Raw genomic sequence first — 26257 nt, forward strand, 5'->3', positions numbered from 1 at the left:
GCCATAGTTCTTAATAAACCTCCGGTAGTAACCGGTGAGGCCCAGGAAGGCCTGGACTTCCGTTTGGGTCGTGGGGGGTTCCCAGGACAAGATGGCGTCGATCTTTCCGCTTCCCACCTGGTGCCCCAGATAGGTTACGGAGCCGTGCCCAATTTGACATTTGCTGGCTTTGATGGTGAGGCCGGCCCGGCGCAGAGCCAGCAGGACTTGTCGGAGGTGCTGGAGGTGCTCGGTCCATTGGGAGCTGAATACCGCTATATCGTCGAGGTATGCTGCGCTGAACCCCTCTAGTCCGGACAGGACCCTGTTCACCAGCCGCTGGAAGGTGGCCGGGGCATTCTTCATTCCAAACGGCATCACCCTAAAGCGGTAGTGCCCATCCGGGGTGGAGAAGGCGGAGCGCTCCTTGGCTCCCTCGGTGAGGGCAATCTGCCAGTACCTGCAAGTTAGGTCGAAGGTGCTGAGGTAGCGAGCGGCCCCGAGGCGGTCAATGAGCTCGTCTGCGCGGGGGATGGGGTGAGCGTCTGCTCGGGTGACCGCATTGAGTCCTCGGTAGTCCATGCAAAACCTCAGCTCGGGGGCGATACCCGGGGTAGCCGCTTTCGGAACCAGGACTACCGGGCTGGCCCAGGGGCTGTCGGAGGGTTCAATCACCCCGAGGGCCAGCATCTTCGCTACCTCGGTCTGGATGCAGGTTCGGACCCGATCAGGGACCCGGTAGGCCCGGTGTCTCACTGGCGGGCTGTCGCCGGTGTTCACGTCGTGGACACTCCAGTTGGTGACCCCAGGGCTTAGGGAGAAGAGGTCCGCGAACTGCCTTAGTAGCTGGCGGCAGTTGTCGGACTGTTGGGCTGTGAGGGCGGTTGATAGTCTCACCCCCTCCACGGAACCATCGGTCTCTTTCGCCCCCAGGGGGTCTGGAAAGGGCTCGGTGTCTTCTTCGGCCCCATCGTCGGTGGCCAGGAGTAAACTCAACTCCGTCCTTAAAAAGTGGGGTTTGAGGCAGTTCACGTGGAGAACCCGGAGGGGGTTCCGCGGGGACTGCACATCGACGACATAGGTGACTTGGCTCTTCCGCTCGACCACCTTGAAGGGTCCAGTCCATTTATCTTGGAGGGCGCAGGGTTTCACCGGGGCCATGACCCAGACTTGTTGGCCCGGCTGAAACTCGACCAGCGTAGCATTCTGGTCATACCAGCGCTTCATCTCTTCCTGGCTAGCCTCGAGGTTCGCCTCTGCGAGTTCTCGGAATTTCCGGGTCTGGTTGCGGAGCGCCAAGATGTATCGGAACACATCCGGAGGGGTCCCCCGGAGAGTCGTTCCCCAACCCTCCTTGACCAGGCTCAGGGGTCCCCGGACGGGGTGTCCATATAGCAGTTCAAATGGGCTGAACCCCAGGGATTTTTGTGGAACCTCCCGGTAGGCGAACAGGGGGCATGGGAGGAGGACGTCCCATCGCCGGCGTAGAGGTTCTTCGAGGCCCATGATCATTCCTTTCAGTGTCCTGTTAAAGCGCTCGACTAGGCCATTCCCTTGGGAGTGGTACGGGGTGGTGAACTTGTACGATACTCTGCACTGCTGCCAGAGGGACCTCATGTATCTGGAGATAAAGTTTGTACCCCGGTCACTCACGACTTCGCGGGGGAACCCCACGCGGGAGAAGATCCCCATCAAGGCCCGGCCCACCACGGGGGCTGTCACGGTGCGGAGGGGGATGGCTTCGGGGTAGGATGAACCGGTGGCCCTGGGCGGTCTTGGGGTCCAGCGGTCCCACGATGTCGATTTCCTACCCGCTCAAAAGGAGTACTGACGACGGGGAAGGGTTGTAGCGGAGCCTTGCGCTTCCCCCCACTCTTTCCGCTGGCCTGGCACGTGAGGCAGGACTTGCAGTGGGCCTCCACATTCGCTCGCATCAGTGGGTGACGAGTCGCTGGTAGGTCTTATCTTGGCCTAAGTGTCCGGCCAGGGGTACATCATGGGCCAGGCCCAGGAGGAGACTTCGGAAGCGCCGGGGTACCACCAGTACTCGGGCCGATCCCAACTCGGCCGACTTCTGTTCGCTGTACAGGAGGCCGTTTTTCCAGTATACCCAGTGGGTGCCGGTCCGGTCGCCTGCTGCTCGGGCCTCGGCCTGTTGTCGGGGTCCAATGAGGGAAGGGCAGGTGGATTGTTCTTGGCAGAATTCTTCTCGGGAGGGGCCTCCTTCGCAGTGCCACTGGGCCATTTCCGGCAGGTCCCCGAGCTCGGTCAGGGGTTCGGGGTCGGGAGGCACGGACCCCTCGTCGTGAACGGTCGCTTCGTCCGGAAGGGATCGTTGGGCTCGGGTGGCGCATCTGGGACGATGGGGATGGTGCTCCGCAGCATGGCATCCCCCCCCCCCCCCTCGGAGGAAGGCACTCTGAGAGTCATCGAGCGCGTGGTGGCGCATACCCATTCGGGTAGGCCCATCATCTCGAGATGGGATCTTCGTTCCACTTGTGTCAAGAATTCCTGTCATGCGAGGGGAAGAAAACGGTAACCAGCGAAAACAGACTACATCTCCCAGGATGCTTAGCGGTTGAGAGGTTATGTAAACAAGAGAGCTGTTACATAACTCCAGGAAAACACGCCCTTATGTAAACAGGAGAGCTGTTACATAACTCCAGGAAAACACGCCCTTATGTAAACAGGAGAGCTGTTACATAACTCAAGGAAAACACGCCCTTATGTAAACAGGAGAGCTGTTACATAACTCAAGGAAAGCACGCCCTTATGTAAACAGGAGAGCTGTTACATAACTCAAGGAAAACACGCCCTATAAAGGGAGGAACCGGGAGGTACAACGCTGTCGGATATTGTGTTTACACCGACGTACCTGCTTCGTGAAGAGCAGTGTTCCGGAGTGGTGCTCCAGTAAGGCAAGAACGGAGGTAGGTCGAGTCGTTACTCCCTGGGCCGTGTCTTGCCCCATCGTCACCTGTGAAGGACCCGGAAGCTCTACCGGTCAACCATTGAGCTTCGCTTCTTGACTCGGCTGAGTCAAAGCGCAGTGGCGCTTTTGCTGGTTGGAGTCGTAACTCCCAGCCAGACCAGAGATACAGGGGCTGCCAGCTGTAACGCACACCAGGAGGTGTTTGCCGCGTTACAGACTCGGAAGTCCACAGGATCGATCGAGCGGCTGCTCTCGGTTCAGTCTTCTTGCTATTTGATTGGTGTATCGGTGACGCATCACCAGGAGGTGACTCCGCGTCCCGGTGCAGTCTGAGGAAGAGGTTGAGCGGCTGCTCCCTTCAGGTAGAGACCCCGGCTGGGTGTTTCCCTGACTCCTCGATTCTCCCCAACACTCTTCGTGCCCCTCACAGCCTACCGATTGGCATTGTCGGCCATTTCATTCTGCCCTCTGTTGGCATACGCCGGGATCGGCGTATATGCAGAGGACGGTTAGGACCATCCGTGCGGTGGGCTGGTAACGTACTTAGCCTGGAGGATTCCAGTGACTATAACTTTTGTTTATCTTTGTATTATTTTTGCCTTCATTAAAATAACTAACCCTTCACAAGTGGTTGCGTCCTCATTATCGTGTCTGTTAAACGATCCTGAGGCGATCAGGGCGTTACAACTTGTCCCCACAGGGAATTCTCCAGGTCGTTGCCCAGGAGGCAGTCCACGGGCTGGGAGGTTCGGACCGCCACTTTTAACTTGCCAGTGACTCCCCCCAATTCGAAGGGAACTAGGGCCATCTGGTAGAGGCTTTCGGAATTGTCTGATGATATGACGGGACAAAAGGCGCCGGGCAGAATCTGATCTTCGGAGACCAGGTGACAATGAACCGCCGTGACACTCGCCCCCGTGTCCCGGAGGCCCTCGACGCGGTGACCGTTGACCGTCACCTGCTGTCGGTACTTCTTCGTGTTGGCGGGTAGGAACGTTCCGGGGACCATCTTCCGGTCCCCTAGGGAGACCAAGGCCATGGCGGCTGGTTCCCATTCTTCTGAGTCTTCCATCTCTTCCCCCAGGGCTACGGAGGCCATTTGTCGAGCCGGCGGGGTGGTTGTGGCGGTTCGCTGGTACATGGGACATTGAGGGTCCCTGGCGTAGTGTCCGGTCTGTTGGCAGCGGAAACGGGGGATCCTCACTCGGGGCCCCGGCCTCCCCGGTGGCCCGGTGCTGGCCGGAGGTGGAGCTGGAAAGGGCGGAGGTTGTCCTCTGGGGGGGGGGGGCTGAGCGGGGATCCCCCCGGGAGTTCCCTTGGCCGGCCTTGATTCCCTCCGCCCCTCTGGCGGGGGGGTCCCCGTCTGTGGCGACCGTAGTCTCCCACGGGACCCCGGGAGGCCCTGGTGTTGACCCACCGGTCAGCCTCGACGGCCAGTTTTCGAGGGTCTGTGAGTTTGCTGTCCAGGAGGTGCTGGTGCAGTTCTACAAAGCAATTAGCGTACATGTGTTCCCATGCGATTAGGTCGAACAGCTCCTCAAAGGTGGAGACCTTGCTGCCCTTGATCCACCCGTCCAAGGCCTGGCTGTAAAAGTTCACGTACTCCACCCAGGTGGTACCGGGTATCTTCTTGCAGTCTCTAAACCGTTGCCGGTACATTTCAGGGGTGAGCCCATATCTGGCTACTAGGGCCTCTTTCATGTGACTGTAGGAGCTCATCACCGTGGAGGGCAGGTCCAGCAGGGTATCTCTCCCCTCGCTCAGGAACCGGCCCCACAGCCCAGCCCCCCAGTCTTTCTGCGGGACTCGGTGGGAGGTCATGGCGACTTCGTAGGCTTTGAACCATTGCTGGATGTCGTCGTTCTTATAGTATTCCTTCACCACATCCTTGGGGATGTGGACCTTTGGTTCCACGGTGGAGGAGAGGGGTTGGGTTTCTGAGGGTCTGGCCTCCGCATTCTTAGCCTTGAGCTCGATCTCTTTCAGGCTACGTTCGTGCTCCAGTTGGAGTTTTCTTTCTTCGTGTTCTCTTTGTCGTTTCTTTTCCTCAAGTTCTCCTTGTAGGCGTAACTGTTCTACCGCCAGCTTCTTTTCGGCCAGTTTTAGTTCTCCTTCGATTTTTAATTTTGCTAGTTCTAGTTCGTGGTTGCGACCTCTCTCTCGGTCCGCTAGTTCCTCTGGGGATAGGCCCCCCTCGGGGGCGCCGTTCCTCCCCGGGGTGCTTCGTGGTTCGTTAGGAGGCTCTCCTTCTGTTTGTGTCCGGGGAGTTCCCGCCTCGACCCAGGTTTTTAATGCTCCCTGGAAGTCCTCTTTCGTGCTTAGTCCAGTGGTAGCGATTCCAAGGTCTTTGCAAAATTGTTTCAGTTCTCGGTGCGTATAAGATTCCAACTGGTCCTCTCGGAATGTCGTGCTCGGGTTGGTGCCTGCGGCACCTAGGGAGGTTTCTCCTTCCATTTCTTCTTGGTAGTGCGTTAGCCGTCTACTGCACGATCTCTAGGTGTTGGCTCGGATCCCGTCGCCTGCCACCAAATGTTGGAAGGCGTTCCCCGGGAGGTTGCGGAATACGTTCCTGACCACCCGGAGGCCCACCTTTCCCAGAGTTAGGCCGAGCAAGAGCGGGGAGGCCCTTCCTGGAAGGGTCTCGTACCTAGGATCGCACACGCTGCACTCACTCTCTTCGGATAGAGGGACACCACACAGGAGTTCTTTACAAGACAATAGACTTTATCGTTAGTTGTCAGGGATCTTTATGATCCGGAAGGCAGGTGCAGAATTAGTGCCACAAGCGGCAGCGATCTCGTGATGAGGGGTAAGGGGTAGCGGGACAGTCTTTGAATCAGTGTCTCTGCGGAGTATCCGGCGCACAGCTCTCAATCCTCGAGCTGAGGGGATGTTGCTTCTTTCGGCAATCTCTGCCGATTCTCTTGGAGGAGCGGGCCGCGAGTCACTCAGCAGGCACCGGAGGTTCGTAGTTCGGGGAGCCGCGACGGCGTCAGCAGGGCTCAGATGGTTCAGAGTTCGGGGAGCCGCGACAGCGTCAGCAGGGCTCAGATGGTTCAGAGTTCGGGGAGCCACGACAGCGTCAGCAGGGCTCAGATGGTTCAGAGTTCTTCCGTTCGGGGAGCGATCGAGCCGCGACCAGGTCAGCAGGCTCTCGTCAGTCCAGGTCTTCTCTAGCTCCCGTCCCTTCAGCACCCCTTGTTATACTTCCCCTCCTCTTTGAAGTCCGGAGTCCTCGCGGAGAGGGGTCTGGTGCCTGGGGGCGGTGTGTCGGGACTTCCTGTCGCTCGGCCCTTTGATCTGTTCAGGTGGGTCTGGGAGGGACTCCAGACACCCAGCAGGCGAGGCGGCCGCTCACCGGGGGCCTGGTGGTCGATCGAAACCTCCCTCGGGGAAGAGACCAGAGGTGTGACAGGGTCGGCGCCTCTCGGTCTGGTTTGGGGGGTTTCGCTCTCCCTCGGCCGGGCATGCGTGTTGGGGATCTGGCCGGCCCTCGGGATGTTGGGCCATGGGGGTCGGAAGTCTGTGACATCGAGGATCGGTGCGGTTGCAGGGTAGCTTGCTGGTCGGGAGGGCCGATGCCACGAGGCCGGTCTCACACACGCCACACACTGCACGTGTGCGTGCAGCAGTGTGTGGCGTGCAGCAGTGTGTGGCGTGCAGCAGTGTGGCGTGCAGCAGTGTGCGGGGTGAAGCAGTGTGCGGCGTGCAGCAGTGTTTAATGTAGCAGTGTGCGGCGCGCAGCAGTGTGCGGCGCGCAGCAGTGTGCGGCGTGCAGCAGTGTTTCATGTAGCAGTGTGAGGCATGCAGCAGTGTGAGGCATGCAGCAGTGTACGGCGTGCAGCAGTGTGGAATGCAGCAGTGTGCGCAGCAGTGTGTGGCGTGCGATAGTGTACGGCGTGCAGCAGTGTGCGGCGTGCAGCAGTGTGCGGCGTGCAGCAGTGTGCGGCGTGCAGCAGTGTGTGGCGTGCAGCAGTGTGTGGCGTGCAGCAGTGTGTGGCGTGCAGCAGTGTGTGGCGTGCAGCAGTGTGTGGCGTGCAGCAGTGTGTGGCGTGCAGCGGCATGCAGCAGTGTGTGGCGTGCAGCAGTGTGTGGCGTGCAGCAGTGTGTGGCGTGCAGCAGTGTGTGGCGTGCAGCGGCGTGCAGCGGCGTGCAGCAGTGTGGGGCGTGCAGCAGTGTGGGGCGTGCAGTAGTGTTTTGTGTAGCAGTGTGTGGCGTGCAGCAGTGTGTAATTCAGCAGTGTGTAATGCAGCAGTGTGTAATGCAGCAGTGTGTAATGCAGCAGTGTGTAATGCAGCAGTGTGTAATGCAGCAGTGTGTAATGCAGCAGTGTGTGGCGTGCGGTAGTGTGCGGCGTGCAGCAGTGTGGCATGCAGCAGTGTGTGGTGTGCAGCAGTGTTTCGTGTAACAGTGTGTGGCGTGCAGCAGTGTGCGGCGTGCAGCAGTGTCGTGCAGCATGCAGCAGTGAGTAATGCAGCAGTGTGCGGCGTGCAGCAGTGTGCGGCGTGCAGCAGTGTTTCGTGTAGCAGTGTGAGGCATGCAGCAGTGTGCGGCGTGCAGCAGTGTGGAATGCAGCAGTGTGCGCAGCAGTGTGCGGCGTGCGGTAGTGTGCGGCGTGCAGCAGTGTGCGGCGTGCAGCAGTTTGCTGCAGGCAGCAGTGTCGTGCAGCATGCAGCAGTGAGTAATGCAGCAGTGTGCATCAGTGTGTGGCGTGCATCAGTGTGTGGCGTGCATCAGTGTGTGGCGTGCATCAGTGTGTGGCGTGCAGCAGTGTGTGGCGTGCAGCAGTGTGTGGCGTGCAGCAGTGTGTGGCGTGCAGCAGTGTGTGGCGGGCAGCAGTGTGTGGCGTGCAGCAGTGTGTGGCGTGCAGCAGTGTGTGGCGTGCAGCTGTGTGTGGCGTGCAGCTGTGTGTGGCGTGCAGCTGTGTGTGGCGTGCAGCTGTGTGTGGCGTGCAGCTGTGTGGCGTGCAACTGTGTTGGGCGTGCAACTGTGTGTGGCGTGCAGCTGTGTGTGGCGTGCAGCTGTGTGTGGCGTGCAGCTGTGTGTGGCGTGCAGCTGTGTGTGGCGTGCAGCAGTGGGTGGCGTGCAGCAGTGTGGAATGCAGCAGTGTGTGGCGTGCGGCAGTGTGTGGCGTGCGGCAGTGTGCGGCGTGCGGCAGTGTGCGGCGTGCGGCAGTGTGCGGCGTGCGGCAGTGTGCGGCGTGCAGCAGTGTGCGGCGTGCAGCAGTGTCGTGCAGAATGCAGCAGTGTGTGGTGCAGCAGTGTGTGGTGCAGCAGTGTGTGGTGCAGCAGTGTGTGGTGCAGCAGTGTGTGGTGCAGCAGTGTGTGGTGCAGCAGTGTGTGTGGTGCAGCAGTGTGTGTGGTGCAGCAGTGTGTGTGGTGCAGCAGTGTGTGTGGTGCAGCAGTGTGTGTGGTGCAGCAGTGTGTGTGGTGCAGCTGTGTGTGTGGTGCAGCTGTGTGTGGCGTGCAGCGGCATGCAGCGGCGTGTGGCGTGCAGCGGCGTGTGGCGTGCAGCGGCGTGTGGCGTGCAGCGGCGTGTGGCGTGCAGCGGCGTGTGGCGTGCAGCGGCGTGTGGCGTGCAGCGGCGTGTGGCGTGCAGCGGTGTGTGGCGTGCAGCGGTGTGTGGCGTGCAGCGGTGTGCGGCGTGCAGCGGCGTGCGGCGTGCAGCGGCGTGCAGCAGTGTGTGGCGTGCAGCAGTGTGGGGCGTGCAGTAGTGTTTTGTGTAGCAGTGTGCGGCATGCAGCAGTGTGTAATGCAGCAGTGTGTGGCGTGCGGTAGTGTGTGGCGTGCGGTAGTGTGCAGCAGTGTGGCATGCAGCAGTGTGTGGCGTGCCGCAGTGTGTGGCATGCAGCAGTGTTTCGTGTAACAGTGTGCGGCGTGCAGCAGTGTGCGGCATGCAGCAGTGTGCGTCGTGCAGCAGTGTCGTGCAGCATGCAGCAGTGAGTAATGCAGCAGTGTGCGGCGTGCAGCAGTGTGCGGCGTGCAGCAGTGTGCGGCGTGCAGCAGTGTTTCATGCAGCAGTGTGTGGCGTGCAGCTGTGTGTGGCGTGCAGCTGTGTGGCGTGCAGCGGCATGCAGCTGTGTGGCATGCAGCTGTGTGTGGCGTGCAGCTGTGTGTGGCGTGCAGCAGTGTACCGGGTCGCGCGTGCGGCAGTGTGCGGCGTGCGGCAGTGTGCGGCGTGCAGCAGTGTTTCATGTAGCAGTGTGCGGCGTGCAGCAGTGTGCGGCGTGCAGCAGTGTGCGGCGTGCAGCAGTGTGCGCAGCAGTGTGCTGCGTGCGGTAGTGTGCGGCGTGCAGTAGTGTGCAGCAGTTTGCTGCAGCCAGCAGTGTCGTGCAGCATGCAGCAGTGAGTAATGCAGCAGTGTGTGGCGTGCAGCAGTGTGTGGCGTGCAGCAGTGTGTGGCGTGCAGCAGTGTGTGGCGTGCAGCTGTGTTTCGTGTAGCTGTGTGGCGTGCAGCTGTGTGTGGCGTGCAGCTGTGTGGCGTGCAGCGGCATGCAGCTGTGTGTGGCGTGCAGCTGTGTGTGGCGTGCAGCGGCGTGCAGCAGTGTACCGGGTCGCGCGTGCGGCAGTGTGCGGCGTGCGGCAGTGTGCGGCGTGCGGCAGTGTGCGGCGTGCGGCAGTGTGCGGCGTGCGGCAGTGTGCGGCGTGCGGCAGTGTGCGGCGTGCGGCAGTGTGCGGCGTGCGGCAGTGTGCGGCGTGCAGCGGCATGCAGCAGTGTGTGGTGTGCAGCAGTGTGTGGTGTGCAGCAGTGTGGGGCGTGCAGCACTGTTTCGTGCAGCAGTGTGCAGCATGCAGCAGTGTGTGGCGTGCAGCAGTGTGTGGCGTGCAGCAGTGTTTCGTGTAGCAGTGTTTCGTGTAGCAGTGTTTCGTGTAGCAGTGTGAGGCATGCAGCACTGTATGGCATGCAGCGGCGTGCAGCTGTGTGCGGCGTGCAACAGTATCGTGCAGCATGCAGCAGTGAGTAATGCGGCGTGCAGGAGTGTGCGGCGTGCAGCAGTGTACAATGCAGCAGTGTGCGGCGTGCGGCAGTGTGCGGCGTGCAGCAGTATGTGGCGTGGTTTGTAAACAACAAGAAAAGCGGACATCAAAGGAAGGGTGGGAGGGAATGAGCATATGGGGTGTGAGTTATAACGAAAGTTCTGGCTAAAGCAGTCTGCTGCTTTCAAGTCCGATGCCAGATGCCAGCTTCGCGCTTGAATGCCTCACATGCACTTGCCATAAACCGCATTCCTAAGGTCTTGTGCCCCTTACTAAATCTCTCTGAATGCGTGAGGCGGCGCACGCGCAGGAAGTAGCTGGTGGCAAATGGAATGCGCGTGGTTGTGCGCGTAACCGCCACCCGATCCGCCTGGGAAGCCTTTGGGAGCATTTTCGGAAGCCCCTACATAAGTCTCGCTGCGCGATCGCTTACGCGATAGTCAGGCGAGACCTAAAAACAAGACATCTATGTTTTTTAACATTTGTGTTAAATTTACAAGTGATCCACAAGGTGGCAGCCATGGCTCACTTTTCAGATGAACTGCACACCTCAGTCTGAAGTATTACACAAAACAAAGAGCGGCAATATCTATATTTGGCTGCCAATGGTGTCAACGGTAGTAAGTAGCAGAGATTCATCACCATAGGCGTGTGTTAAATATAATGGCGGAAGGTACTCTCCAAAGTATTTAACAATGAAGTGCGCTCCCTGTTCGCTCGGTTTCAGTAGAAAGCCTACGAGTTAACATACATCGCATTATAAGCTGGGCTGAACATGAGGAACTGCAGAGACATGCACGCAGAGTGCATATTGGAAAGTAAATAAAGAGAGACTGCAGTGTAAGGACACTGCCCACGGGAAGCAGTATTTTGGCCAGGCTCTGCGGCAACGGAAGACTCGACTCCAAGCACCATGAGAAGACTGAGGTGAGCAGGAGGTGCTGATCAATGAAACCAGAGAGACGTGGGAGCTACTTTAAAGCCAGCCTATGGCTATTAATGCCACGTGGAAGCCAGCTACTGAAAAACAAAGATAAGTAATGGGTGTGCTCTAAGCCCCTTTTAAGAGTTTTGTTTTTATGATACCAGAGATTTCGAAAACACAGCGCAAGCCTACTGTTAAATAGGTATTTCCCCCCCAAATTACTGTTATCTTTTGTTTTTATTTTTTAATTTGAAAATTAACAATCCATTCTTCAGCATGTAATTGTCTATAATAGATGAGCATTCTGGATTCCCTGAAAAAGCGTCGGGTCTTTCACTGTAAAATGGAATTCCTTTGCAAGCAGTATATTTCCTACAGATGGGGGCCATCCTTTCCGCCTGCTGTTTACTTACTTGGCAGGGTAGGAAAGGCCCCGTTTGAAGTGCTAAGTCTTGGGCATACCCGAGGGAGCAAAAAAAGGAGGGCAGAGCGCAGGTGTGAGGAAATGGGATGTATTATATGGTGTGGTTGTGCGACCTCACCATGTAATGCACTTACCAACCCCTTTAGGACCAGTACGTTTTGTTTGTTAAACCATCTAACTCAACCCTGGATAGCTGTGGCTCAGAACAGCAAGACTTACACAAAGAAACCAGTGTAAAGCATTTAAACAGCACCAAAGAATTGAAGAAATGACTGAGACGCCCAAGTAACCCAACACCAATTTATGAAAAACTAGACTGTAATTTTATTGTATTTTTAGATTCCATGATGAAAAAGATCCACTGGTGGGTTCTGGAGATATGGATTTTATTTACAAGGTACAGTAAATATGCACATTTTACTCAACCATCAACAAATTTGGCAAACCTTTTCAGCAAGAGGCATTTTGGGGGACCAGCAAGGGTCCGCTGAAACAGTTACATCAGCAGGTGAAGCAGTCTTCAGTCTGTTCCAGGCAGTTTTATTCTTTGCTGAAGGTTTGTATGGAGTGGTCCTGATGCAAGGGATACAGGATGCTGAAGATGCTTAAGGATGCTGCGGATGCTACTCCTCAGTCCACGGAGGGGTTTGAGATGGTCCTGGCCACCGGGTCCCTCAAAGTCCTCTTGGTTCTGGGAGAAGTCCAGTCGGGCTACCAGTCGCCTAGTATCATGGTCACAGCCAGATCCATCCCTGGGCGAAACTAGTCTTCTGGGTGACCAAGCGGCACTCTGACGACTCTCCCGGGCCCAGAAGACTCAGATGCAACTCCAGGTCTTTGGTGCAGCACAGTGGTGTATGGCGGCGGTAGGAGGATTCTGAGCTACCAGCTTGCCTTCGCAGTTTTGTTCAGCTGTTTTGGCCTGGTGTTGCGAGCAGGTCATCAGCCAACTGACCCTCTGAGTCTCTTGCTTGGGCTGGGCTCCAGAAACGATTCCACAACAAGCCCAGTCCCTTCTCCTTTGCTAGCCACCAGGTTCAGCAGGTGAAATCCACCCCAGTGCAGCCCCTCTTTGAGTCCTTGATTTAGCTGGTCAGTCCTTTTTTGCTCCTTCCAGACCAGTTGAGATCTGAGTGCCAGGGGTGCCCTTTCATACTCTAAAAATGCCCTTATGGTAGGATGCGGTTGGTAGCCAATGGGCTACCAGGTTCCCTCCCTTCTGATTACCACTTCCTGTGAAGTATGGCATCTGGCTATCCCAGGTTGCCCCATTCTGCACACTTCCAACAATGCAGAAACCCCCCCCCTCTGCGTCCAAAGTTCCCTAGCCCAACCCCCAGAAGTGGCTACCAAGGTACTACATGCCCCTGAAAAAACAGTTTGCCAGCTTGTTTCCCCATGGCCGACTACAGTGCCAGCCTATCTACTTAAACAATGGAGCAGACCCTTTCCGAAATGTTACCCATTTGCTCTTCAAAGGCAGCTTGTCATTTAAAGCTCACCTTTTGGGCCAACACCCTTGTGGCTTCCTGCTGGAGAGAGGTAACCTCTCTTGCCAGTGCAGGCTCCTATTTTCTCCTTTCCCGGTAGCCATTAGCACGTCTCTCCAGAAGGGCACTAAAGGTTCTCTGGGACAGGCTTGTTATGCAACCGTTAAGGGAACAGGAGATTAAAGGCAAAAAAGTGGCAATTTTGCAGAAGTTGCACATTGCAACATGTTCTGTTAATTTTGACTTTAGAATCAAAGCCGGGCTTAATGTAACGAGTTATTTGATACCTTGGATTATCAACAGAGATGGACATGTGTGATTGAGTAGCTGGGACTACATGTCTCTTTATCGAGGAATGACCTATATCGCTTGAATTGCTGTAGGTTTTTATCCAAATTGTAGAAAGATTTTGACACTTGATGCTATTTAATTGTGTCAGTAGTTAGGCAGATTAATAAAATCAAAGTGTTGACATCACTCCAATTCCCATTTCTGTTTTCAGAATCTCTAATGCTATGAAAAAAAAACATCAATGGGATAATCACATAATATACATGGGGCTATAAGCGGCCTATAATAGCTAGGAAAAAACCCACTGCTTTCCATTGGAGAGGGGAAGATGGACATGTCGCGAATTAGAGCTATATTAGCTTCCACCTCTGTCCCATGTATTTCAGTTGATTATTCTTCTGGAGATGAACACTGAATCAGCACTTGTTCCTTAAATTGAATGATGGGGAAATATGGAATGCATGGCTTTGCGTATATTTTCTCCAGCCCTACAAAATGCTAGTGATAGTTGTGGATAGGAAGGACAGACAGTTAGCCGAAATGAATGTCCGCCACTTTGGTACAACCCTGGGCTCCCAGAAAATGTGTTGAATACAATGTCAGAGGAAGCAGAAAGGGCCTGCGGGAACTTAATCCACGGTGGAGTAAAGGTGAGATCATGTAATTCCAAGAAATCTGACAAAAAAGTGATCTCTCATGACCAGGCAGTTTCTCCAAGTATCAGACGTTGAGAAATTTCAGAACAGAAATCACAAAATCATACTAAATTGAAAGCTGATTGGGAATTTGTGTTGGGGTATTGTAGGGTATTGGATCTTTGAAGATAAATGAGGCTTATTGAAAGGCAAATCCATTTGCCACTTAGCTCTAACCATCTCCCAATCCAATACTTCTACTCTTATAATTTGTGCTTTATGCCAGAATTAATATATTTTCTCAGACTATACCATCACATGCACAAGTTTGCTCAATAAGATTGGTATGGAAACATTTAACAGGAGATTGAGACGGCACAAGGAGAGCAAAATAGTCAATCAAAAAGGATTTATAAAGCACTGCTATTCACTCGGGAGGGTATCCAAGTGCTGAGAGCCAAGCTGCTAAGGTGCAATCAGTTAAACAACCTGGTCTTGTTTTTCCTTCTGAATGCCTGAAGAGAAGACAAAGTCCGGAGGTGGAGGGGGGAGGCTGTTCCAGCACTTCGCGGCGAGGTAGGAGAAGGAGTGCCCTCCACTGTTGCTTAGGTAAATGCGGGGGGTGTGAGAGGGAGGCAAAGCGCATGTATCTGGAGGGTTGATGGAAGCTCAGACGGTGGTTGATGTACGCTGGCCCTTGATTGTGCAGGGCTTTGTAGTTGTGGGGAAGTATCTTGAATTGGTATCTCTTGTGCACGAGAAACCAGTGGAGTTTCCTTAGGTGAGGGTTGATGTGAGTCTGTTTGGGGAGGTCGAGGATGAGTCTGGCTGCTGTGTGCGCCTTATTCCAAGCGGGTGGTGACGAGGGCTTGAGTGACTGTGCATCTGGTGTGATTGGGAGCCATCTGAAGATCTTACGGAGCATGTGAAATGTGAGGAAGCAGGCAGAGGAGACTGTGTTGATGTAGTTTTTCATGGTGAGTTTGTTGTCCAGGATAATGCAAAGGTTCTGGTCGAGTGTTTGAGAGTCCCACTTCTGTGGGTCACTAGGAGTCCTTTCTGGGGGAGGTGTTGTTCCCAAAGATCAGTACTTCTGTTTTGTCTGTTGAGTTTGAGGCAGTTGCTTTGCATCTTGTCAGCGACCCTGTTGCATGTGCGGAGCTAGGTCCTCCTGGTGGATGGGTCTTCAGGGAGGTTGAGCTGGTTGTCGTCTGCATAAGAGATGATGTTCAGTCAATGGGTTCTGACGATGTTGTCTGTGGGGGGGCGGGGGGAGGATGGTTGGTCATGCAGGCGTTGATCAGGTTGGGGCTGAGGGGTTACCCTTGGGGAACGTCGCAGATGAGGTTTTTGGGTTCGGAGGTGGTAGATGGTTTCTTTGGGTTCTTCTGGTGGGGAAGGATGCGATCCAGTTGAGGACGTCTTATTGGATTTCGATGTGATAAAGCTGCTTAACCAGGGTGCGGTGGGACATGGTGTCAAAGGCTGCTGAAAGGTCTGGGAGGATCAGGGTGGTCGTTTCTCCCCGGTCGAGGAGGGTTTAAGGAAGAGTGTCTCAAAGCTACACACTGTTGGCTAACTGACCCAATTTACCTGAAAATGTTTCCCTTTTTGTATTCTATTGCACTGATTACGACTTGGTTGGCGTTTTCTGATGGTCGGAAGTATAAATTGGGTGGTGTTTACCGCATCTGATAATTACCAGGTTAGTTATGTCACTCGCTTGTTAAATTTCAGAAGGCCAAACCTGCTGCAATTTCACAGATGAAAAGTGAACAGTATTTACCATACCAGGTGGAGTTTGGTGCACTAAGAACCAAAGTCCGCATGTAGTTCCCTTGAAACTCGTGATAGGTGCTACTTATCACTTTCAACAGTTACCCCAAGGTACCGTTATTTATCTGCTGCGATAAAAATCACCAGGATTCCAGCAAACTCTGATTCAGAGCCTTAGAAGGAATTTCTTCTCTTAGTGATGTATAATATATGTATGGTTCATATCCCAAAATAAAAAGGGAATAATGGCTGCATGTGTTGGCACAGTGAGAACCTAACCTATTCTCCTGTGGGCATTACATAGAAGTGAAACAAAAGCTGCATTTCCTCTGACGGTCGACAAATGCGCCCACATAGATTTAAAAGAAACAAAGAGCTTTGTTTGCACAGTGTGCAAATGGCTATCCTCGATGAGATTAGATGAATATAAAGGGCTAAAGAGTACAGACAGCCGAAAGAAGGCATGACACTCTGTACAGAGAACCAATGCCTCCATTAAATTGATGCAAGGCCACTGGAATTATGCGGCAGAGGACTAAATTATGCTGCCGGCTTTGACTAAATTATGCATCAGGAAAAGCCAAATTATGTGGCATAATGCGGCACACTTTATGATCGTATTACTTCATTATTTTGTCATGCGGCACATCTTGTCTTAGTATTACTTCATTATTTTGTCATTTTTACTCCTGGTAACACTGTCTGGAAAGAGATCACCTAAGTAGTACTAATTTAACAACCAAATACAGCAATAAGGTACTGAAAGATGGCCAGTCAACTTTTGTGCAAAGCCTTCAAGTGCGCAGGAACCGGAGTCGCTATATTTTTTGTATCCTTTGATCTGTTTGAGCTAGATACTTTTTTTTGGGTTAAAATATGCAGATCATGCAGCAAATGATGGATTGTGTGTCAAATGCAGCAAATCAATAACTATGCAAAAAGCACAGCGGCCGCAGAAATTCATAATTCCAGTGGACCTGCGAATAAGATATAATCACTCTCAATACGTACATGAGATGTGGCATTGCCAAAGACACTCGAAATAGGCACTGCGATCTCATGACATGAGAGGTGAGCACTTGTATTTCCACAGGACCTCACGATCATTACATGGAGACAGAAAAAGGCCGCAGTCCCTTCAGCATCCAACAGATATTCTCACCAAGATTACTTTGATTAAAAAAAAGCTCATTGTATGCCCAAGAAGTTCTGTCGTATTCCTCAGAAGTGGTATGATATTCCAAAAGTCTGCTGGTATATACCGTGAATGTGACATCTGCTAACAAAATATCGTTAGGTGTCTGCTTGGAGTGTGCCATCGTATGTGAAACGGTGCAAACATATGCTGCATTCAGTGTTGACTGTGCCTAATGCTGGAGATGTAATTATTTCTTGATACAGGAACGGGAAGTAAAAGCTGCTGCAGACAGTGTCTTATCTGAAGTACTGAAAAAACAAGGAGACACTAAAAGGATGATCTCTGTGCTGCGTGCCTTGGAAAAGCTCCGAAAGCTAAGAAAAGAAGCTGCAGCCCGAAAAGGTAAAGGGGCACTCAGCTAGGTGCGTTGTGAATGCTTCAGGTACCTGATTAGTGAAAGTCTCCAGATTTACGGCAGACTAACTGCTAACAGGATTGTTCCTTTAATTGATAACTTCTCCAAGTAGCATCCACTGTTCATACGTCTTTTCGAACCTTCCTCCTATTTGTTGGTTTTGTAAGTGGAGCCACAAAGCAGTTGCTCTCTTTAAGTCAGGCATACACATTGTTTTTGCAACCATCACGGTGATCAAGTGACTGGGGTTTTCAGTGGGTTTTTAAGGTTCGTGCAACTTTCAGTGTCTTTTTGTGGGTCTGCTGTGAGGTTTTGGAAAAGCTGGATGTCTGCATCACAGATGATTGCAAGCTTCAGGAACCTATTGGGGCATTTAACTTAATGGTTACTTGAAGGGGGCCGGAATTCGGAACCTTATGGTGCATCTTGCTAAGGTCTTTGATGCACTCTGGGGTAGTGGTATATCTCAACTTTTCCAGATTACTTGTAATGTTATCTTTCTCTGCTCTCTGTTATTTTTAATTGGTTTGTTCCTGTGGAATGCTTATAATAATAATCTTTTAATATTTTCAAATTGTCGAAAATACCAATGTTGATATAAGAATGTAAAGGTAAAAATATATTCATACTGGTCTCATCTTGCGGTCTTCAATTCTGGATTGTAACACATAGATGTTCTAAGTAGTCTCGTTGGAAAGACGTATTGGGACATGCTGAAAGCTTGCCTAGGAATGGATTCCTCCCTTTGCTTACTATTGGCTTTGTGGTTTTTCTTTTTTACATTTGCCTGCGTTTTATGCGCTGGCCATATATATATTTTTTTAGCCTGCCCAGCATGTCTTTGACCCTCCCATAGAGCATAGCCTGGTTTCCACCTCTTTGATTGGCTCCTTCTGTTGTTCTGAGTGCTCACTTTTCAAATACTCTTTTGTAAAGCACTCCATGAGAGTGCATGCTTTCAGCTGTCTTCCTGGTGTGCTTCTCTGCCCACCCTTAGTGCTCCACGTTCGTCTGAGGCCCATGTGCTTCCCACCCCTACCCCCCCACCGTGTGCTCCATGGTAATTTCTCCCCTGCACAGTGGTCCACATTGTCCTCTCGCTTCCTACTTTTCCCCCACCATCCAGTGCCTCAAGTTGACCTCTTTCACCAGTGCTTTTCTTCCTCCACCTGTCCTCCGTGTTGCTTTGTCCCCTGTCCCCATCCCACTCGTTTTTTTGTTGTTTTTTTAAAAGCACTTTTGGGCATTTTTTTATTATTATTAAAGAAGTGCTTTTGGCACTACTTTTTATGTACCAAAACATTCCGGATTGATAAATTTAGAGAAAATGCGTCATTTTGGTAGGTGCATGTTTCAACTAAATGATGCAACAGCTGCATCATAACTCTTTTTTTTTTTTATTTATTTTTTTTAAAATTTTTATTGAACAATAATTCGGTTACAAGCACGGGCCTACAACCACCAGGGCCGGCCGCTAGGTACAGAATGAAATATACATTTATCAAGGCTGCAGTCAAGTCCCGGGGCGCAGCCCCGTAGTGGCTCCGGATAGTTCTAAAGGAACAGGAGACTTAAGTCCAACAGACACAAAAACTAAAAGAGAAACAAAAGGCGAGGCATAAGGGCAAACAGTGCGGGTCAGGCTTCCTCCGGGGAACTCCAGTGCAGACCATTAAGCAGTCGGCAAAAGGAAGGAGTACCGGGAGGCTGGGGACGGGGGGGGGGGGGGTCAAGGGAGATGAACGTCCATATGTAGTTATTACAAAAGGTGCCAGGAACCATCAAGGGTCAGGGGGACATGGCGATATCGGTGTCCACCAGGGGGGGCGTACAGATACCCCCGCGATACGCATTCCATTGCCCCCAGATTCTACCCCATGCCCCCGGCTTACCACGGGCCACATACACAGTCTTCTCCCTGAACATACACCAGTCCATATTCTCCTTCCATACTGACACGGTGGGCGGCCGTTGGGCGCCCCAAAGCTGCGCTATATCTCTCTTGGCAATCATGTTCCCCAGGGCCGCCCACCGAGTCTGAGCCGCGCTGTAATCATTGGGCTCCCACACATTCAGGACACAGCGACGCACCTCCGGCAGCAGCACAACCCCAGTGACCTGTCCCATAATCGTATGGACCCGGCGCCAGTAGTCCGCCACCTCGCGGCACTCCCACAGGATATGGAGAAAGGTGGCGCTGAGCCCACAACCCCGCTTACAGAGCCCGTCGTCGGAAAATCCCATCGAGACCAAGCGAGGACCCGTCACATACACCCGGTGAAGAATCTTAAGCTGTACCAACCGGAGACGGGCTGGAATGGCGACCTCCTTGGGGGACGACAGTGCAGACTGCCAGTCCTCGTCGTCCAATTCCACCCCATCCCCCATCCAAGCCTCCCGGAGGCGCACAAAGAGGTCAGCCCGATGATTAATCAGTTTTTTATAAGTTAAAGAAATGGTACTGTCAGGGACATGTCCGTCAAGTATGCGGTCCTCGAGGGGCGAGGAAACCGGGATCTTGGTCCCCTCCCCAAAGACCGAGAGCAGGGCGTGTCGAACCTGGGCATAGCGGAAGAACTCCCTGTCCGTAAGCTCGTATTCGGCCTGGAGCGCCGCGAAAGTCTTAACCGTGCCCTTATGCCACAGGTCTCCCACTTTGCTGATACCAATCGTATCCCACTGGTCAAACCCCTTCGTAGTCCAGAGGCTGCCCAGACGGTCGGAGGCAAACAAAGGAGTAGCACATGTCAGTCGCTCACTCCAGCCCGTGGCCGCAGTGGCAGCCCTCCAGGTCCGCACCGCAATCTTAGTAGGACCCGTAAGGGTCCGGCCAGCCGAGCGGGAGTAAAGTGCCCTGTTATAGTTCCCGCCGGGAAGCAGGAACTTGTCCATCTCATACGCCGGATTCAAGCCAGGCGCATACGTGGCATGGTTAATGGCCGATAGCTGCGAGGCCCAATAGTACCTGCGAATGTCAGGAAGCGCGATGCCCCCGTCGTACCAGGGGAGAGTAAGCTTAGCAAGAGCAATACGCGCCCGCCCGTCCCACACCAGTCTCCTCTGCAGGCTCTCCACCTCCCGAAAGTAGGCCACCGGGATAACGTCGAAGGAGTTCTGGAGTGCATAGAGGAACCTGGGAAGGGACATCATTTTGAACAGCGCGGCCCGACCCAGCGGGGACAGGGGCAGCCTGCACCACCGGGCCGTGTCCTCCCGCAATCGCCGGAGTGGACGCAGGAGATTCTGCTCATAGCGAGCCACCGGGTCCAGCGAAACGTATATCCCCAGGTACTTAAAGCCGCTCAGAGATATTTGGATCGGAAGCCGAGGCGGCAGGAGAGGAGGACCACCAGAGATGGGATAAACGCAGGATTTAGACCAATTGATCGTGAGACCCGAATTGTTCCCAAAGGAAGTCAGAACGTCAAAGAGGACGTTGAGCGACTGCCGCGGTGAGGTGAGATACAGGAGAATATCGTCCGCATACAGCGAGACCCGATCTTCGAAGCCCGGGGCCCACCGGATCCCCCTAAGCGAGGGCTCCCAGCGGAGCCAAGCAGCGAGTGGCTCCAGGGCGAGAGCAAAGAGCAAAGGGGACAACGGGCACCCCTGCCTCGTGCCCCTGCCGAGGGCGAAGGGCCGAGAGACGCGCCCATTCACCACCACCTGAGCCATGGGTCCCGTGTAAAGAAGCTTCACCCAGCCAATAAATCCTTCCCCAAAGCCAAATTTAGCCAAGACAGCCCAGAGGAATGGCCACTCGATGGTGTCAAAAGCCATCGTGGCATCCAAAGACACCAGCACGGCCTGTTCGGAGAGGAGCTCCGCCCTGGCCAGGGCGCCGTGAAGACGCCGCAAGTTAAGAGCGGTGTTGCGGTGCGGGATGAAGCCGCATTGGTCCGGATGAATAAGATCGCACACGACGCTCAACAAACGATTGGCAAGGACTTTCGCCAGGATTTTAGGCTCTGCATTTAGCAGTGAAATAGGCCGGTAAGAAGTACAGCGGTCTCGCGGCTTGCCCTTCTTGGGGATCACGACTATCGTGGCCAAACGCTGGTCAGCCGGAAGGGAACCCGCCGCGAGAGACTCACGGAACATGCGACTGAGGAAGGGCGCAAGCTTATCAGGGCGCAATTTATATAGCTCAATGGGCAGCCCGTTGGGACCCATAGCCTTGCCCGAGCGAAGGGAGCGGATCGCGGTCGCTATTTCATCCGCCGACAAGGGGGCGTCCAGCCGCTCACGGTCCTCAACGGACAGGCCGGGCAAGGCAATATCCCTCAGTAGAAGGCGAGAGTCGTCCTCATCTCTGTCAGTCACTGGGGAGTACACAGCCCGGAGGTGGTCGGCGAAACATTCCACAATCTCATCCGGCTCAGTCACACACACACCTTCCGCAGCACGCAACTCCGGGACCACACGATTCACTCTCTCCTTTTTGTCCAGCCACGCAATCAACTTTCCCGCCTTGTCCCCGGCGTCGTACAGTCTACCCTGCTGCTCCCTATACATAGTTTTGGCCGCGTCAGTGACCAGGGACCTATATTCAAACTGTTTCAGGCTAAGGGCATGGAGCCCGTCCGGAGTGACATTCGCCTCCAAGGCCGACTCCAGCCCCGAGATGTCAGTCTCCAGCCTCACCACTGCCTCACTCTTGACCTTCTTAGCCACCACTATCTGGGAGAGGGCGTGTCCGCGGATCACGGTTTTAAAGGCTTCCCACAGGGACATTGCAGACGACACCGACCCCTCGTTATCAAGGAAGTATTGGTCCATAGCCTTAACCAGGCTGTCGCGAGTCGTAGGGTCTCGCAGGTACCATGGGTTAATGGGAGCGATCCGCCCTGCAGACCGCGACCCGGTGTCAAAAAGAAGCCACAGCGGAGAATGGTCGGAGATACCCCGCGCCAGGTGCCTGACCTCTCTAATCCGACCAGTCTGCGCCGCGGGCATAAGGAAGTAGTCTAACCTAGAGAGACTCCCATGCGCCCCCGAGTGAAAGGTGAACTGACATCGGGTCGGATGCATTAATCTCCAACTATCCACCAGGCCGAAGGTCTCCAACATCCCACCCAGCCATGCCTGGGCAGCGGGGAGGGTCCTTGGTGGGTGACGATCCAGTTCACCCGAAACCACAGAATTAAAGTCCCCGCCCATGAGCAGGAGGCTGTCCGGAAGGTCAAGCAGCATTCGACCCAAGTCAGTGAAGGTGGAGTTCTGGAGGCCCGGGGGGACGTAGACTGAAACCAGGGTAAGGGGCTGCCCCTCCCACCTCCCAATCAAACACACATAGCGCCCTCTGTCATCAGAGACTATCTTAGTGATCTCCACCGGAAGGGAGGTTCGCAGGAGAATGCCCACCCCCCTGGAACCAGTTGTGAAACCAGAATGGGCTACGAGGCGATATCCCCCCCTGTTCATTGCATGACAAACATTACCAACCAGATGCGTCTCCTGGAGAAACACCACATCAGGAGTCAAACGACGCAAATATTGCAGCACTACACCCCGCTTGATACGGTCCCCCAACCCATTGACGTTCCATGACATAAGCCTCAACCCGTCCCCCCCCATCCCCTCCAATAGATCAAGGGTCCCCCAGCCTGCAGCACAGTTCCCAGATGTGAACAAAAATCAATACCTCGCCCTGTGAACAAAAAACACACAACAAAACAACCCCTCCTCCCCCCCAACCCCACCCCAAGTCCAATTCCCCCCACCCTGCACCCCTGCGGGCCAAAAAACCCCCCCAACTTGCAGTGTGCCTGTCGCCCCACTAACCCCATTCTACGAAAAGACCCCGGAGGAGGAAAGGGACCCGTCCCCGCCCGCCCCCCTCACAGGTCCTGGTGAAACACAATATACAAAAGAAGTAAGACCAAACTGAACAGTGCAAAACGTCAAAATCAAGGACCAAAAGTCATTCTAAAGGGGACCCGTCACCTGCGGTGCCCGCAGAGGGTCCGGGACGGCCACCTCCGTCCGGCAGCGAGTCCAGCCAGTCACTTGCGGCCACAGGAGAGTCAAAAAAGGCTGTCCGATCCCCATGTTCCACTCGGAGTTTTGCAGGGTAGAGCATCGAATACTTTAGGCCCAGCTCGCGGAGACGACGCTTCACCCCTTGGAATCCCATCCGCTGTTTCTGGACCAGTTGTGTGAAGTCCGGGTAAAAATTGATGGTCGAGTTCTCGTGACGAACCGGGCCGTGGGTCCGTGAGGCCTGCAGAATAGCGTCGCGGTCCCTGTAGTGGAATAGTTTGGCCACGATAGGCCTCGGGGGGGCCCCCGGCCGTGGCCGACCGCCCGGAACTCGATGGGCCCGCTCCACGGCAAAGAACTTACTTTGGCCAGCCGGGGACAACTGTTGCAGGATAAGTTCCTCGACCACGAGGTCAACCGGGCGGCCGTCGGAGGACTCCGGTACACCTATGACGCGGATGTTGTTGCGTCGGGCCCGTCCCTCGAAGTCCTCAAGCCGCCGGGCCATATGATCGTTGACCACCCTGATGTCTCCAAGCGCGGCCCGCAGATCCGACACCTCCGCACCGAGGGTGGAGGTCCGTGTATCGAGGGCCTGGACCCTCTCGTTAGTTTTGGAGAGGTCGGCCCGGATCAGGGTGACATCAATCGCGACGGTGTCGATCTTACGGGCCAGGGCCTCGTATTGCGTGGCGATGGTTTCCCTGATGCCAGCGATGGCGCCCATAATGTCCTGCAGGGAAAGTTCCGTAGAGACGTTCGTGCCTCCCCCTGCAGCATCCGGGGGGAGGCCAGCAGCGCCAGGGGACCCTCTGCCCTGGGTGTAGCGGTCCATGTTGTTGCTCTGGACCGCTCCCCCGCGGAGGGAGGCCTTGGTCTTGCGCCCCTCGGGACCCCCTTTGCCCCCCATGTGAACACGGTCACTCAAGGGGACCTCCAATCCAGAGGTGTAAGGGCACCAGCAAGAAGACCTCAAAATGTCGGTATAGGGGGTCCGAGGTGATAGGCACTCTAGTGGCAGGTGGAGGAAAACCTCGTGCAGAGGCTCAGGAAGCACCTCGCCACCCCGAGCGCACCCGCCAGCTGGTCTCCTGAAGTCCAAAACCGAAACCGAAAGTGGTGGATCGGCATCTGGCACCGCGCTGAAGCCGCTGTTGTTCAATTGCAGCCCGGCCCCACGGGTCACCTTCACCCCGGTCACCTCCGTCGGGTGGGTCCCAAAAGTTCCGACGACGACAACTCAGGATTCCCAGGTCCGAGTTGATTTTTGAAAAGAGATATGTGCTCAGCTGGTCTTCATCTCCCAGATTCCATAAACCACATCAGGATATTCTCAGGATAAATTCCGAGGAGCAGAAAGGGTCCGGGGAGCCCTGTGCTCACGCGACCATCTTGGATGCGCGCTAGGCTCCTCCCATAACTCTTTTTAAAGTTTTTATTTACCAGTTCACCTCAGATTGGTAAATAAAAAGATGTAGGTGCATAACCTACAAATTGACGCTGCTGTACAGTTTGGCTAAATATTGGCGAAACCAATAAACCATATGCGAAACCTTTTAGGGTATTCCATGCTTGTTCTTCCTTCCTAACTGATGTGATTGGTGTGTGGTTGCACTTTGAGATTATTTTTGGAACGATATCCATTAGAAACTAAGATCTTGCTGTTGAAAAATAGATCTCTTTTGTTGTTTATAGTCCTGGATTTAATAAATGAAGAATGGGGTTTGATTACTGTGGTACCAGTCCCTGTAGCTATGCGGGCAAGTTGCTCCAGTTCACTTGATTGATCTAGTATATGGAGTCTTTCTCCTGGAGGACGCTATTTAGCCCTGATGTCAGGTAACCCCCGTCTGCTTCCATCCATGCGTGCCATGCACCAGGAACCCTGGTCATTTTCCCTCAGAAGTATACAAGGGAAGTGCTACTGCCAGTCAGCTCCTCAGGTAGGCATGCATTATGTAATAATTACATTTTTTGTGAGGGTGCTAAGATTTTTCATTGTAGTAAGTGAAATTTTGGCTGTTGGTTGGAGCAAATATTGCTTGCCGACAAGCTACGGTCGCTTTCTGATTCCTAGTCAATTATATTGCAATGCATTCTGATCAAATCTTGTTCACTTAATAAGAATAATGAGTTTTAGAAATTTTTTAGAATAACATACTCCTTCCCTATTACTTGTAATGGAAACTTGGGCTGATGAGACTTCAGACCTGGATCTTGCCGCAGCTTTGCCTGCTGAATATGCTATCTTTAGATTAAACAGGGCTGGTAAATGCGTCGAAGGCCAAATGGTAGTATATCGCGACTCTTTGGAGATAACCTGTTAACCTTCCAGCTTAGCCGACAGTGAGGCTCTTTCTTTCAAATGTAAATTGACCAACAACTCCATGGTTTATGGTCTTTTGATATATAAGACCCTGTGCCCAAAAACGTATGCTTTTAGATGCCTTAAGCAATTTCATAGAGTTAAGCGTACAATACCCTAACTACACATATTAGGCGATTTTAATTTACACCTGGAAGACCCCAACAATAAAGATTCAGCACTTTTAATTGATAATTTGAGTTGTTTTAACTTAAATCAGTTGGTGAACACTGGTACACACATAGCAGGACACACTTTAGATGGTGTTTTTTTGTTGGAACTCTGATCTCTGGCTGGAAGCTGTATTACAGATAACCTGGTCAGATCACAAGGGAATCTGCTTCAGCCTTACCATTCCATCTCATAAATCTATAGCTAACATTGTAGGGCAGGGCAAAAAGACTCAGGCCTGGAACAGAATTAATAAGATGGACTTGTCAACCAGTCTAGAAGATATACAGCTGCTGCTTACAGAGCACCCCAGTGCCGCTGCAGCAAACTTTACAGAATGGATAAATGAGGCAATTACTAAGTTGGCACCTCCAAAATATGTAAAAACTCATAGGAATAGATGCACCGCACTCCGGATTTCACCCTAACTTAGGGCCTTGAAGAAAAAAAATGCCATAGGCAAGAGAAAGTCTGGAGAGCAAATTATTGTGAAGTGGAAAGATGTAGATATATTCAGGGGTATAAAAATTGTATTATTGTTGAGAAAATAAATCATTATACTGAAAAAATCAATTTGGCCAATATATCCTTGAGAGAGCTTTTAAAAACCGTTTAGGCCCTCTCTAGCCCTAATCTTCCCAATGCCATCCTTCCCAGCCGGACGTTTTGTGTTAAGCTGGCGTAATTTTTCGAAAATAAAGTGGAAGCAGTATATGGTGAATTTGATTCTGCCCGATCTTTAATGGATCCAAGCACA

At 53.5% G+C, this 26257-nt stretch overlaps 1 protein-coding gene across 1 annotated transcript in view; it reads left to right on the forward strand.

Annotated features, from left to right (window-relative positions):
* Positions 1 to 26257, forward strand: part of PDCD7 (programmed cell death 7) — a 154910-nt gene that overhangs the window by 28941 nt on the left and 99712 nt on the right. The window contains exon 2 of the mRNA XM_085644565.1: positions 16831 to 16969. Coding sequence (XP_085500691.1) covers positions 16831 to 16969 — 139 coding nt within the window. The remainder of the gene's footprint in view (positions 1 to 16830; positions 16970 to 26257) is intronic.

The sequence above is a fragment of the Triturus cristatus genome, chromosome 3_1 (assembly GCF_964204655.1).
Source record: "Triturus cristatus chromosome 3_1, aTriCri1.1, whole genome shotgun sequence".
NCBI lineage: Eukaryota > Metazoa > Chordata > Amphibia > Caudata > Salamandridae > Triturus > Triturus cristatus.